The 16,112-nt window shown below is 40.5% G+C and overlaps 1 protein-coding gene and 1 long non-coding RNA gene across 4 annotated transcripts in view; one reads left to right on the plus strand and one right to left on the minus strand.

Moving 5' to 3' along the window:
• Window positions 1-16,112, plus strand: part of LOC117351224 (store-operated calcium entry regulator STIMATE-like) — a 310,978-nt gene that overhangs the window by 215,756 nt on the left and 79,110 nt on the right. The window contains exons 5-6 of the mRNA XM_033926229.1: window positions 4,969-5,081; window positions 10,007-10,084. Of these exons, the coding sequence (XP_033782120.1) occupies window positions 4,969-5,081; window positions 10,007-10,084 (191 nt within the window). The remainder of the gene's footprint in view (window positions 1-4,968; window positions 5,082-10,006; window positions 10,085-16,112) is intronic.
• The window catches only part of LOC117351225, a 127,427-nt gene that overhangs the window by 44,979 nt on the left and 66,336 nt on the right, over window positions 1-16,112 (minus strand). The window lies entirely within an intron of this gene.

Here is a 16,112-nt window from a genome sequence, read left to right on the forward strand (position 1 = left end):
AATTTTCTTAAAGTAAAGAAAAGAAAATCTAAGATTATTGCAATTAAAGATACACAAGGTAACACACATACCAACACAAAAGATATTATAACACAATTTCTTGATTTTTACAAAGAATTATACACTTCTAATTCTTATAAAAATAAAGAACAAGACGGATTAACTTTTTTAAATTCATTTATTGGACCAAATATTCCAGATCATATAAAAGGAAGTTTAGAAGAACCTATATCTTTAAAAGAGTTAGAAACAGCATTGAAGTCTCTTAGAGTTGGATCCGCTCCAGGTGGAGATGGGTATACTGTTGAATTTTATAAATTTTTCCAAAATATCATATTACCACATCTGTTAAATTTGTATCAATATCAAATAAAGAATGAAAATATTTCTGGTACTATGGCAGAATCGATAATTATAGTCTTACCAAAACCAAACAAAGATCCTACTCTGGTTTCAAATTACAGGCCTATTTCATTATTGAATGTGGATAATAAATTAATGGCTAAAGTATTAGCATTAAGATTGGCAAAAGCTCTTCCTTTCATTATTGATGTACATCAAACAGGATTTATTGCTAAAAGACATTCATCAAATAATACTAGATAGCATTCCACTCATTAAATTTAGCAAAAAATATAAATGATCCAGCTTTTTTAATATCTTTAGATGCAGAAAAAGCCTTTGATAGAGTGGAATGGAATTTTATATACCAAGCTTTACAATGGTTTGGTATAGGATCCGGTTTTATTAAAATGATTCAGACATTGTATAGCTCTCCTGGAGCAAGATTATATATTAACAATAATTTATCAAATAGATTTAACTTGCATAGGGGAGTTAGACAAGGATGCCCTCTGTCTCCTTTACTTTTTGATATTGTCCTAGAACCTTTATTAATTGCAATAAACAAAACTAGGGAGATAAAGGGAATATCATTTACCAGTTTTGAATTTAAATTATCTGCATATGCAGATGATATATTATTATATTTAAGAGAACCGGAAACTACTATTCCATGTATACTTAATTTAATAGAAAAATATGGTACTTTTTCTGGATATAAAATTAATTGGAACAAATCTGAAATTCTCCCAATCAATGTTCATTGTACCAAAGGATTATTTGATCCATATTCATTTATTTGGAAAGAAGATGGAATTAAATACTTAGGAATTATGATCAAAAATACAATTGAAGATACAGTCAAAGAGAATGAAAAACTTTTATTAAAAAAAATAACAGAAATGTGTGAGCAATGGAACCCGTTACATCTTTCTTGGTGGGGAAGAATTCAAACAATTAAAATGATGATATTGCCTGTGGTTTGTTACCAAATAAGTATGATACCAATATTTTTTCAGGGGTCATTTTATAAAAAACTTAACAATATTCTTACAAAATTTGTTTGGTGTGGGAAAAGACCAAGAATCGCTTTAGTATCATTACAAAGACCAATTATGGAAGGGGGGGTAAATTTTCCAAATTTTTATAGGTATCATCAAGCCTATATTTTAAGACAGGGTATGTATTGGATCCTCCCAGATCTTTTAGAAAATGTACCAGATTGGCTGTATTTAGAATGGCGGCTCCTGTTCCCTTTATATCCAGAACAGTTAATAACTATAACAATGCCTAAAAGATACAAAGACCACAGAATTTTATTTGATACTTGGAAAACATTGAGATACATCAGTAATCTGTCACCAGAACCTATTGCTAAATCTCTAAATCAATCAATATGGGTAAACTCCAGGATCAAAATTGGCGGATTTAAAATCGTCTGGAAACAATGGATAAATGCAGGAATACGAACATTGAATGATGTCATTTCAGAAGGTTCACTGCTTAGTTTTTCACAATTGCAAAATAAATTTGGATTAAATAAAACACAATATTTTAAATGGATGCAATTGAAGCAGGCCATTCAGGTAGGGTTCCCTGAATGGAAAAATCTTAATAATCAATATAGTCTACAGGTTCTATGTTTCCAGGCGGATTTTTTGGGTCACCAAGCCGCAAAATGGTACAAATTGATATACGGATTTTTAATTAAAAAAAAGAAAACAGGTCTTAGGGATATTTGGAGTATTGAGATTGGACAGACAATTTCTGAGTCTCAATGGCCACGATTTTGGTCCTGGAGATTAAGATCTACAAGGTCAGCATCTATGAATCAAACATGGTTGTTCTTATTACATAGAGTGTTCTGGACCCCAATGCGCCTGCAAAAGATAGATAGTACTAGATCTAATAGATGCTGGCATTGTAAATTGGAAATAGGGACGTTAGATCATTTAATTTTTTTCTGTCCCTGTGTAAACGCATTTTGGAATTCAATTTGGCCCCAAATTAATAAGTTACTAGAGAATTATGTAGGACTCTCATATGATACCATATTATTTGGCACTGCAATGAGAACTAAGAGTCCGATTTCAGCAAATAATAACAAGCTATTATTAATATTGACAGGAGTCGCCATGCAACAAATTACTCAAAATTGGAAAGATTATACCAAATTAAATTATACGTTCTGGTGGAATTCTGTCTGTCATATTTATAAAATGGAAAAAGTATTAGCGTTACAACAAGGGAATCTTCTTAATTTCAAGAAAATTTGGCAACCATTGACTAATTATTCTAATGATTAGATTTCTTAGCACATTGATAAAAATTATATATGACTGGGGTGGGATTTGATTAATTATTGGAAACATGTTATATAAAAAGGGAGAGGGATTTATATTTTTATGATAATGTATAATCTTTATCATATTATATTTTAAAAGCTATGATTTATTAATGATAGTATACTAGATATGTAATAATTAATTATATTTACTATGATTCAGATGTTGTAAGAATGGAAAATCTATAAATAAAAATTTAAAAAAAAAAACATGCTGTAGTTATGCCGCTTCTCAAAAAAAAAAAAAACCCCTCATTGGACTCTACCCGCCCCTCCAAATGTTGCACCCATCTCCCTCCTCCCCTTCTTATCCAAGCTACTTGAACGTGTTGTTCACCACCGTTGTCTTGATTTTCTTTCATCTTGAGCTATCCTCGAACCGCTTCAATTGTGCTTTCACCCTCTTCATTCTATGGAAACCACCCTTAACTAGAGTCTACAATGACCTGCTCTTGGCCAAATCCAAAGGGCTGTATTCTGTCCTCATCCTCCTTGATCTATCTGTGGAATTTAACACTGTGGATTATTGCCTACTCATCGATACATTTTCCTCGCTTGGATTTCAGGGCTCTGGAGAATCCTCCACCGCCTTTCTGCTAGCGGTCTGTGTATCTCAGGGTTCTGTCCTATGACCTCTTCTTTTCTCCATCTACACTTTTTCCCTTGGTACTTTAATCTTCTTCTGTGACTTATAATATCACCTCTATGCTGACAACTCGCAAATCTATCTCTTTTCACCTGAAATTTCTACAGGAAATCAGGCTCGGGTTTCAGCCTGATTGCTACCTGGATGTCTCGCTGCCATCTTAAATTAAACATGACCAAGACTGAACTCATTATCTTTCCTCTTAAACCCACCTCTTCCTGTTCTCCATTCTCTATTTCAGTGGATAACGCTCTCATCTTCCCTGTCTCGTCAGCTCCCAAATTTGGGTTTTCTACAAATCGCTAAAATCTTGCCTTTCTGAACACACTGCCAAGACCTTTATTCATGCTCTCGTCGCCTCTCGCCTGAACTCCTCCAACTCGCTTCTCACACATCTTCCGCCAAACCATCTCTCTCCCCTTCAATCTGTTCATAATTTTCTTGCACACTTTGTATTCCATCAGTGTCGTGCTCACATTACCCCTGTTTGTTTTCACATACAGTTCAAACTTCTCTTATTCACTCTGGAGCTTCTCTCTTATCTCTCCTTATACTCTGCCCTGGGAACTCATTCAGCGGGTAAGTCTTTCTTGTCGGTACCCTTCTCCCGACTTCGTCCTTTCTACCTGCCTGAGTCAGTACGTTGGGCTCAGTCTCTGGTGATATTCAAATCCAGGCTGAAAGCCCACTTTTTTGAAGCTAACCCAACCAATTGTAAATCCCCCATATCTGTTTGTCATTCTCTCTATAGCCCCCTACTCTAACCCCTCATTATTCTCTTTGAAATTCCCTACCTGAGCAGTGTGCATAGATTCACCTTTTTTGTCTTTTGTGTCGGTCATTTAGATTGCAAGCTCTTTCGAGCAGACCGTCTCTTGCACGTTTAATGTACAGCACTGCGTGCCACTGGTAGCCCTACAGCAATAATAAATAGTAGTAGTATACTCTGCCCATATTTATGTCCCTCATCCTTAAATACTAAGCAATATTGGCACATATTGCCTTTTAGTGGTAACAGTCACACAGGTGGTCTCTCTCTCTCTCTATGCCTGAATTCAAACCACAGGGAATTACCTCAAATTCTGTCCCTGGTAGTATTCAAATCCAGGCTAAAAGCCCATTTCTTCAAGGTTGCCTTCACCTCCTGACTTCACTCACTGGTAAAACACACATGCCTAACCCCATACATGTCCGTTGATTAGATTGTAAGCTCTACTGAGCAGGGACTCTCTTTTGCTGTGTACACCTAGCAGCGCTATAAAAATGATTAGCAGTCATAGTGTGTTATGCACACAATTCCGTTATAGACCATGGAACTTCAGGAAGGCCACAAAAACCTTCTTCTTTATTAATCCAGCACCTTAATGACCAGCGTCTCAGTGACAGTACCTCCACTGCCTGACTGACTGAACTCAAATGTCATTCCTACTATAACTTAAATGTGCTACCTACTGTACCGCAGATGTTGTGAATGTACTCTTGTAACCCGTTCTGGGCTCCTTTGGGAGTAGGGCTAAATAATTGAATTAATACATTTATTTATAGAATTCCACCTCACTCTTTGTCTGGCTTGTATCTTTCCTCTGCGGTTGAGCCGATTCTCCCATTTTCATGCTGTCTGCCTCTTGTTTTTCAGGGGAGCCTCTGCAGTGCACTTCCTGGGTGGGACAGTGTGCTCTCTACATTGTCATCATGATGTTTGAGAAAACTATCATCATCATAGTGCTTCTTATACCTCAGTGGAAAAAGGTGTGATCTCTACTGCTCTTTTTAATCTTTCCATTCCTAGTTTAAAAGACTAAGGGCTAGATTCACTAAGCAAACCAATCGTGTACCAATCAGCTTGCGACCCGATTCACTAACCTGTGTACCAATCCGATCCTGATCCTTGCATGCAAATGAGGGGAAACAGCATTCAAACGTAGGCAAGCAGCGATTCACTAAAACAAAAAACAATTGCAACACCGACTGGGCTGGCCGATCAACAAACAAGCGACTGCCGGAGACCAGTCGTTCACATCGTTTCCAACTACATCTCCTGCTCGCTCTGCCCCAACTTTGCAGCTCTGTGCCCCGGATTCTCCTGCTCTCTCTGCCCCAGCAGTGCGAGCCCGTGGTTTTAACCCACAGGTTTAAAGTTGGATAAAACCACAGGCTCACTGGGCTGGCTAAAAAGTTTTAAGTTAAAAAAAAAAAGGTTGCTGCTCTTTAAGCATGCGCAGACCATCTACAGATGGTCTGCGCATGTGTCAGGATCGCTACAGAGCGATCCAGGCGATCCGTTGGCGGGCGTGATTCCAATTCCAATCACCCTCATTTGCATGAGGGCGACCCTGGACATGGATCCGATCCGTGCTCTTAGTGAATCTAGGCCTTAAGGTTCTTAGATGTATGACAATGCAACAGATCTATATAGTTTTAAATGCTTACTGTTTTCTTATATAATCAAAAGTATGAGGAATTTCTGTACTTAATTAGATAGTGCAGTTAAGTGAACTGGTTACTGGGATGGGGTAATTTAGTGGTTTTTAATTCAGGAATTGCTCAGATTGCTAAAACCGTGTGGGCTATTAAGGTTGTTAGTATCTAGGTAAACCAAATACTATGAGAAATAGATGAATTTGCTCGTGAAGAGATATTAACATGTAAAAATTGGATGAAACAATGATTTTCAAGCATATCATCAAGGACTCCCAGCAGATTGTTTTCATGCTGTCCTTAATGAATCTGCACAAATCATTTGCATGTAGTAAAGGACATGCACAAAAATATACACTGTACTATATAATTACTATGAACAGCCTAAGAACACAACTGATAGGATTCCTTAGATAGGCTTGGGAACCACTCGGCTAAAACAATACAAAAGCCGGTATTGCATGCACCACCAAGGGAATGAAGTAAGCTGCTCAAATATGCAAAAACTCAAACAGGACAAATCAGAGAGGATGTCCAGCAGAACAACATTAAAATTGTGACCACTCTGAAGACGGTATGCAGAATTGCATAAATCCATAGTTGGGTAACTCTAGTCCTAGGGTTGAGTTTTATGACTCAAAAGCTAATTTTATAATAGGCCATCTAGCTTGAGAGGGTAAGTGGGTGCTTATTTTAGCCAATTTAAAAAAAGGAGGGGGGGAGAAGAACTAGACTCCTTAGCAGTACAACCAACCAGGAATAGCAGAAATGGCCAAAGGGTGGAAAAAATGATATAGAACCAATTGAATGAATAAATCTTTATTGGAAACAAATAACCTAGCATGGCCACGTTTCAGCTAATGCCTGTGTTAAGGGGTCCTAATAAGACCCAATTAAAGCTAATCAACACATTATTATTTAAGAACATAAGAACATTGTTTGATAAATATGATTTATGTGTTCAACCTGTAAGTTACAATAAATACAAGTATTAAAAATTATGGGGACATTTTCAAAGTAGAAAAATGTCCAAAAAGATGACTGGCCAATTATCTTTTTTTTTTCCCGCAAAAACGTCCAAATTGCTATTTTTTAAACACTAACCTTTGGCTGTAATCAACGTCTGAAAACAGAAGACTCTTCTGAAATTCCAGCTGAATATTTGAAGTTTACAGATATAATAGACTACAGATATTAACTTGGTTACAACTTCATTAATGTACTTAGTTGTCATTCTGAAGCCAAATAGAAATTGGCTTCCTTCAAATTATTTCTTTTTTTTCTTTAATTCTTTATTCATTTTCAAAACTTACAATAAGTGTGACAATATGTTCAAACAAATTAACAATAAATATATCAGTTAATAATCATCAATGATATGCTCTTATCTCCCACCCTTCCTTATACAATAAGTAACAATAAAATTACCCCCCTCCCCCTCTCACAATTGAACTTGTAAATTTAAGGGAAAAAAATGTCATCTAATCAGTACAATACTTTGTTAATGGCTCCCACACATCTTGAAATTTCCTGAAACATCCCCGCTGTATTGCAATAAATCTCTCCATTTTATAAACATGACATAAGGAATTCCACCAGAAATTATAATTTAATCTACTCCAATTTTTCCAATTATACGTAATTTGTTGAATGGCAACCCCAGTCATTATAAGTAATAATTTGTTATTATTTGTAGAAATCTGACTTTTTGCTCTCGTTGCCATACCAAACAGCACAGTACCATATGATAATGCCACTGGGTTGTCTAATAAACAATTAATTTGGTCCCAAATTGATTTCCAAAAATTCATAATAAATGGACAATAGAATAATAAATGATCTAAAGTCCCTGCTTCGAGAAACCTGCAAATTATTTCCAGACATCGTACAGATTTATTTTTGAATACCAAGATCAGGATGTTTCCAGATGTGTGTCTGCTATTCCTGGTTGGGCCTATTTTATAAAGTTGTATAGATTATAATGATTTATTTAGAAGCATCTTCACATATAGATCAGCAATATGTGTAAACATCAATTTTAGAAAGTAGCTGTTTACCCATGGAGATTCACACTACACAGAGAATTCAGTGGGTCGCAGTTTGTCTTGAATTGGGTTTGATTTGGGTGAGGTCAAAATACAGATGCATATGCCAGAAATTCTTCATGTTTGCCCTAGCACCTGCCTCATGGCCCTTGCAAGTTACCCATTGCAACTCCACCCCTTAGTCTTGCCAGGGATCTCCCCGGTATCTAGTGGTGGGCAGAAGTAATCCCTAGTTACTCCTACTCCATTGACCATTGAAGGAGCGTTTTCGAAAGAACATCCAAGTAAGAATTGGGACATCCTACTCATAACATCCAAAAAATCCCATCCATCTCAAACCCATTTTCGAATAGCAAAAACGTATGGGGTTTTTTTTAATCTCTTTGTATGAATATAAAATTGCAGCTGAAAAGCTGCAGAAATTGAGTTAAATTCAGCTGTATTTAGCATCTGAGGAACAGGTATAAACATTCATGCAAATCAAGATTCTAGTTATGTTCTGTCCAAAATCTGCTCCTGAACAAGCCTGTGCTAAAGTCTCGATCAAGTACATTGATTCTTGCAACTGCACCCATATTTGTGCATGATGTAATTATACATGGGTCAAATGCTATTATAAAATGACCTTCCTAGTGACTACGCCAAATCATACCCAATTCAAGCCAAACCACAGCCTTCTTGAGGATAATCCCAGTGAAAAGTTTGAAGGCAGGCTGGTAGGGATGGATGCCATGTCACAGCTGCACATGGGAAGATATTTCATTTGGATCCAAAGTGGCTGCAGTAGAGACCACCGGCCTACACTATCTAGACCAGTGGTCTCAAACAAATGTGGCCCGCCAGGTACTATTTTGAGGCCCTCGGTATGTTTCTCATAATCACAAAAGTAAAATAAAACAGTTTCTTTATCATCTATACCACCTCTACCAGGCATAGAAAAACACACACCCCATTCACTTACCCCCCCCCCCCAATCAAAGAAGTAAAACGGAAAAAACTATCCAACGGACTACTGGGCACTCAGGCAGCGAAGATAGACAACCAAGTCTCCAACCTATTGACAACAACCCCAGACTACAAGATGTTCAGAAAGGAAATACAAACTATACTCTTCAAGAAATCCCTTAATAAAGCTTAATACCATGATAAAGCTTAACCCCCCTCTTACCATCCCCTCCCTAACCCCAGATCCTACTTTTCCCTCTCTTGGAAACCTTCTCTGATCTAACGTTGTAACCTTTCTTCCATAACTCTTTTTGTAATCCGCTTTGAACCAAAAGGTAATGGCGGAATAGAAATCTGTAATGTAATGTAATATGTCTCTTTAGCTATAAATGACAATATTATTATTAAGACTTAGCAAAAAGGAGAGTTTAAACTCATGCAAAATTGTCATTTCTTTAATAAAACATTAACTTTTTTTTTTTTTCTGAGGCCCTCCCAAGTACCTACCAATCCAAAATGTGGCCCTGCAAAGGGTTTGAGTTGGAGACCACTGATCTAGACCAAATACATTAGCAAGCAGACAAAGTCAAAATTAGAAATTTTAATCCTCTATTAAGGATTATGTAGATGTTAGCATTATGAGATTTTCCATGTCATAGGGAAAATAGCTTATGAAAACTCGCTGGATTAAGTGTATAGCCGTTGATGGAGATTATGTTGTTTAACTTGCCTTTTTACCAAACTTTTCAAACCACCCTTGTATATGGTACTCTTTACTAAGGTATCCCTGGGATCTAGTACCACACTGTTTGCATCTTAAGAGCTGAGAACGTCAGCCAGGTTTATGATATTTTTTTTAGCTATTCTTTTATTCTATAAAGTCCACTCTGAAATAAATTTCATACATAGGAAAGGAAGAAAGAACCTCAGATTATAGTTATCTGCTGGAGGACAAATGTGCACAATAATTGTGCCCTGCAGTGAATCTCATTAAGAGTGACTAAACTATGATCTTTAAATTGGGTTCATAGTGTGAATTGCCAAACTGAGACACAGTTCCCTACTGATGTTTCTGTTCCTCAATTTCTTTATAGTTTAGGAACCAGCTTTAATGTAACATTTAAATATGCTGTGGGAAATTAGGTTTTCAATTTTGTTACTTAAGTGAGTTGCTTCCAGTATTTCATTTGTTGTTCTCTTCTGTGTAAAATATGGTATAGTATGTGTTTTGTATCTCAGTGGTCTCAACCTGTTCTCTTTTCACAGGTAGCTACATTGAATCCTATAGAGAACCCTCAATTGGAGCTTGCCATCGTCATGCTAATAGTGCCCTTTTTTGTGAATGTAAGAACAAAAATGTTTTTGAAGACGTTTTAATTACATGGCAGTCTCTCTTTTTTTTGCACACATGTACAGTAGGGTGGTCCAAAAGAAGTTAACATATTTTGTTTGTACATATAAGGCTAATTTTATTCCTTTATATGAAAAACACACAAAGTTTAGAGGTCACCTCACCTTATTGTTTTTTTTAAACTACCACTAAGCTTAACAGTACTGTATATTGTAATTCTTGTGCACTTGACAAGTAATCAACTGTCTATGCAGAAGGAAATTTCTTTCAGTGGTTAGCCACTAGCCGAAGAACAAATTGTTTCTGTTCTTTATCTGTTGTCAAAGTATCATTGTATTTTTTTCAATGAGGCTTATCCATCATTCTGCTGCATCATCAACAGTCAAGTTTGGATGCTCAATTCCAAATTCCTTGAAAACTCTGTGGGATGTTTCTTCAGGAATATGTTTGCCTTTGTTGATCCTCCTTCAATCAAGAGATCCAAAAATGACTATGTTCTCTGTGTTACAAGACTTCAAAGGTTACAGGTTCCATTTCATCTGTACACATGAGATGTCATGGAACGTCTGTCAGTGGTGGATGCTGTAAGTTTTGCACCATTCGTAGCTTTGTTTCTGGTGCAATTCTGTCATCAGAAAAGGCAAGTACTAGGTGCTCGGACAGAAACCATAGATGTCTGGAAACGGTTGCGAGTGCCTTGTTTGCAACGGTTTTATTTGGATATATGTTGAGAGTAGACAGCAGTTCAACAACATTATGGACTCTTTTTACTATGGTGCGCTAGCGGTTTTAGCACGCGCTAGACGCTAACGCCTCCATAGAGCTTGCGTTAATATTTTTTGTTTAGCATGGGGTTTGCGCATGCTAATTTTCAGCGCGCGCTAAAAACACATATGGACTCTTAATTCCCATTGACTTGATCCCATACCACCATTGTTGACTGACACACCAACTTATAGCCTTCCGTTAAAGGTTTTCCTTTGTCATAGTGATGAAAATTGACCAGTCAAAGAACATCCAGTCTATGTGGCACTCTAGCCGTTGACAGCCTGACTTTCCAAGGAGCCAGTTTTCAGGTGCAGATCACAAACTAGATGACGCTATGCTAACTAATTATGTACAGTCACCTACATAAACAACACACAAACAAAATGCATGCTGGGGTGACCTCTAAATATTGTCTAATCAAGCTGAAAGTTGACAGAAATAAGCCTTGTGGAGACAAGATTTGACAAGGTTGATTTTTTTTTTTGGCATACTACTGTGGACCACCCTAATGTACAGAATATCATAACATAACATCATACTTACAAACCACATAACCGTAAGTTCAACGCGGTTATCAAAAGATTAATAATAAAATAGCATAAGAAACATATAAATTAACTAGTGTTTAAGCCCGTTACATTAACAGTGCTAGAATAGATGTGTAGAATTTCTTTATCCCAGGACAAGCAGGCAGCATATTCTTGACTGATGGGTGACGGCACCGACGGAGCCCCGGTACGGACAATTTTAGAGTGATTGCACTCTAAGAACTTGGAAAGTTCTAGTAGGCCGCACCGCGCACGCGGTCCCCAGTTTCTTAGTTTCCGCGGAGTTAAGAAGACGCACTTCCCCAGTTTCTTAGTTTCCGCGGAGTTAAGAAGACGCACTTTCAACGGCTGTTGAAAATTTTTTCCTCATTCGCCTTCCCGCTCGCGTAAACCTTTCTGGAAATTGTATTTCCTTTTTTTCTTTTTTAAAAAAAAAATAATAATAATTTTCTTTTTTTCTTCTTTTTTCAGTTTTGCCCCGGCGGGGCCTGCTACTACCATCGAGGCCTCGGCCTTCGATTTGGCAGAAGCCATTTTTAAGAAGTGCCAGCGGTGCACGAGGCCCATTTCTCTCACCGACCCGCACAACTGGTGCTTACAGTGCCTCGGTCCTGACCATCAAGTGTCCACCTGCACCCGCTGTGCCACTCTGAAAAAGAGAACTCTTAAAAACCGCCAAATTCAACAGCGGTTATTGTTTGGTACCGAGATGTCGGATTCGGCGGCACCGGTCCCCCACTTCGACCCCGACACAGTTGGCACCTGCCTCGTCGACACCGCACCGGCGTCGCATCCATCAGGTAAGGCGGCTAAGAAGCCTTCCCCGCTGGAGCGCCCTCCGGTCTCAGTGGCAGCGAGCCCAATCCTGCCGACCTCGAGGCGCCCGCGGAAGCGCTCCGCTCCGATTGAGGTAAGCCCCTCAACATCGGGTTCCTCTTCGGAGTGTAGAGCGGCACCCACGGTACCGCAGAAGAAAAAAGCGGTACCGGTGCCTTCACTGGACGAGCGCATTGACGCCGTCCTGCAGGTACAGCTCAAAGAACAACTACAGCAGCTGCTACCTGCTCTTCTGACACCGAGCCTTCCAGTCCCGGTCCGGTCTGAGCCTCCGGTACCGGCAGTAGAGCAGCCTCCTTTGTCGGCATCCACCTTGTCGGTACCGATGCACACTACTTCCTCGGTATCTATGCCGGTCTTAGCGCCGGAACCGAGATCCTTACACCAGGCTGTTCAAACCTCGGCGCCGACACAGCCTATAACATCTCCCGGTACCGTTTCACAGAGGTCTGGGAAGTCGATGCATAAAACTCGACACCTAGAACCCTCAACACCGGAATCCCGGGACCGCAGTTTTCAAGTAAGGGACCCTGATCTGTGGGGCGATTCAGAGGACCCTCTTCTCTCAGAGGGAGAGTGTTCATCAGGGGAAGAGGATCATTCTGTTTTAGATCCGTCCTCTAAACCTGATGCAACTTCTTTTACCTCTTTTCTCAAAGAGATGTGTGACTCTCTCTCTATTCCCTTGGAGGCTGAATCCAAAAAGTCCAAGGCATTTCTCGATGCACTGGACTTTGACCAGCCTCCAAGGGAATTTCTCAAACTACCTCTCCATGATATTTTGCGAGAGACTTTATACAAAAATCTGGAGACACCTTTGACCATCCCAGGAGCTCCCCGCAAACAGGACTCCTTGTATAAGGTCATACCTACTCCAGGCTTTGACAAACCTCAACTCCCTCATGAATCGTTGTTGGTGGAATCCACTCTAAAGAAATCCACGGGGGCTAGTGTGTACGCTTCTGTCCCTCCTGGCAGAGAAGGTAAGGCCATGGATAAGTTTGGCAAGAGGTTGTATCAAAATGCGATGTTGGCAAACAGATCAGGGAACTATGCTTTCCATTTTTCATTCTCAAGCATCTCATTCAGACTTTGTCATCTTTTGAGAAATACCTCCCTGATCGTAAAAGATCAGCTTTTCGCCAGACTTCTACATCACTCTTACAACTCCGCAAGTTCATGGTCAGATCAATCTATGACACATTTGAGCTGACCTCTAGGGCCACGGCTATGTCGGTGGCCATGCGGAGACTGGCATGGCTTCGAGTTTCAGAACTCAATGTCAATCACCAAAATCGACTGGCCAATGCACCTTGCTTAGGGGATGAGCTGTTTGGAGAATCCATGGACTCCACTACTCAAAAACTCTCAGCTCATGAGACTCGATGGAACACTCTCCTTAAGACAAAGAAAAAGACCCCACCTACCAGGCCTTTTCGCCAGCAATCGGCCTATCAACGTAGATTTGTGGCCCATCCTTTGCCTCAGGCCCGGCAACAACCCAGACGTCAGAGGCAACAACAGAGGCAAGCTAGACCTGCACAGCAGCAACAACAAGTGAAACCTCCTCCTTCACAAAAATCCACTCAACCCTTTTGACTTGGTTCTCCAGGACGTAGCCAGTCTTCCTTCTTCTGTCCACCTCCCACAGCCCATAGGAGGACGCCTTACTCACTTCATATGCCGTTGGGAAATCATCACCTCGGATCAGTGGGTCCTCAACATCATCCGCCACGGCTACTCTCTCAATTTCCAGACTCTTCCTGCCCAAAGTCTGCCAAGAGAGTCTGCTTTGAACACTCCTCAGTCTTCCCTCCTTCTTCAAGAGGTTCAATCCCTCCTTCTTCTGAACGCCATAGAGGAAGTTCCTCTAGATCAAAAGGGGCAGGGATTCTACTCCCGTTACTTTCTAGTTCCCAAAAAAACAGGAGATCTCAGACCCATTTTAGATCTTCGCGATCTCAACAAATGCTTGGTCAAAGAGAAATTCAAGATGCTTTCTCTGGCTACTCTTTACCCTCTTCTCAATCAAGGCGACTGGCTATGTTCCCTAGATCTCAAAGAAGCATACACTCACATACCGGTCAATCTGGCCTCCAGACAGTACCTCCGCTTCATGATCAACCATTGTCATTACCAATACAAGGTGCTACCCTTCGGCCTGGCCTCCTCTCCAAGAGTGTTCACCAAATGTCTGATTGTGGTGGCTGCCTTTCTACGTTCCCACCACCTTCAGGTGTTTCCTTACCTGGACGATTGGTTGATAAAGGCCAATTCTTCTCAGACAGTACTCCAGGCCACCAACCAGACCATCCTATTTCTATAACTTCTGGGGTTCGAGATCAATCTACCTAAATCTCATCTCATCCCCACTCAGAGACTTCAATTCATTGGAGCGGTGCTGGACACAGTCCTCATGAGAGCATTTCTGCCGTCCAACCGTCTTCACACTTTCCAATCTCTGTGTCAGCAGGTGCTTCATCAATGCTCCATCTCTGCCAAGCAAATGATGGTACTCTTGGGTCACATGGCCTCCACAGTTCATGTCACACCCTTAGCACGTCTCCACCTGCGCACTCCTCAATGGACCCTAGCGACCCAGTGGTCCCAAGCGACGGATCCTTGCTCACGACACATATCTGTGACATCATCTCTTCGTCAGTCTCTACAATGGTGATTGATATCTTCAAATCTCTCCAGAGGTCTTTTGTTCCATCTACCTCCTCATCAACTTGTCATCACCACCGACGCCTCCCCTTATGCCTGGGGAGCTCATTTGAACGAATTCCAAACTCAAGGACTTTGGACAGCCCAGGAAATGAAACTTCACATCAACTTCCTGGAACTCAGAGCGATGTTTTATGCCCTCAAGGCCTTCCAACATCTTCTCTTTCCTCAGGTCCTCCTGCTGTGCACAGACAATCAAGTTGCGATGTACTACAACAAGCAGGGTGGGACAAGCTCTCGCCTCTTGTGCCAGGAAGCCTTGAGGATTTCGGCTTGGGCCACAGATCACCAACTATTCCTGAAAGCTATCTACATTCAGGGAGAACAGAATTCCTTAGCGGACAAGCTCAGCAGAATTCTCCAGCCTCACGAGTGGACAATCGATCCTTTCACTCTACAGTCCATCTTCGCTCAGTGGGGCACTCCTCAGATAGACCTCTTTGCAGCTCCTCACAATCATCAGCTGCCCCACTTCTGCTCCAGACTCTTCTCTCCTCACCTCACCATCTGGCAGCGGATGCATTTTTCCTGGATTGGTCCAATCTCTTCCTGTATGCTTTCCCTCCTCTACTTCTCATGCTCCGGACCTTATTCAAGCTCAAGAGGGAACAGGCCACCGTGATTCTGATTGTGCCACGGTGGCCCAGGCAACATTGGTTCTCCCTTCTACTTCAACTCAGTTCCAGGGAGCCTATTCTACTTCCACAATTTCCTTCTCTGCTTACACAACATCAGGAGACCCTTCTGCATCCCAACCTCCAGTCTCTGCACCTGACAGCCTGGTATCTCTCGGGCTGATTTCGAATGATACTCTTTTGTCTCAGTCCGTTCGTTCTGTTCTGGATGCCTCCAGGAAACCTGCCACTCTGCAATGTTACCATCAGAAGTGGACACGGTTTTCTTCCTGGTGTCTTCTTCATCATCATAATCCTACGTCCCTTCCTGTGGAGACCTTGTTGGATTACCTTCTTTCTTTGTCTGACTCTGGTCTCAAGTCTACTTCCATCAGAGTCCACCTCAGTGCTATTGCTGCTTTTCATGAGCCAGTCCATGGGAAACTCCTTTCAGCTCATCCCTTGGTCTCCAGATTCATGCGAGGTCTTTTCAATGTGAAACCACCTCTTCAAGCACCTCCTGTGAT

The sequence above is a fragment of the Geotrypetes seraphini genome, chromosome 17 (genome assembly GCF_902459505.1).
Source record: "Geotrypetes seraphini chromosome 17, aGeoSer1.1, whole genome shotgun sequence".
Classification (NCBI taxonomy): domain Eukaryota; kingdom Metazoa; phylum Chordata; class Amphibia; order Gymnophiona; family Dermophiidae; genus Geotrypetes; species Geotrypetes seraphini.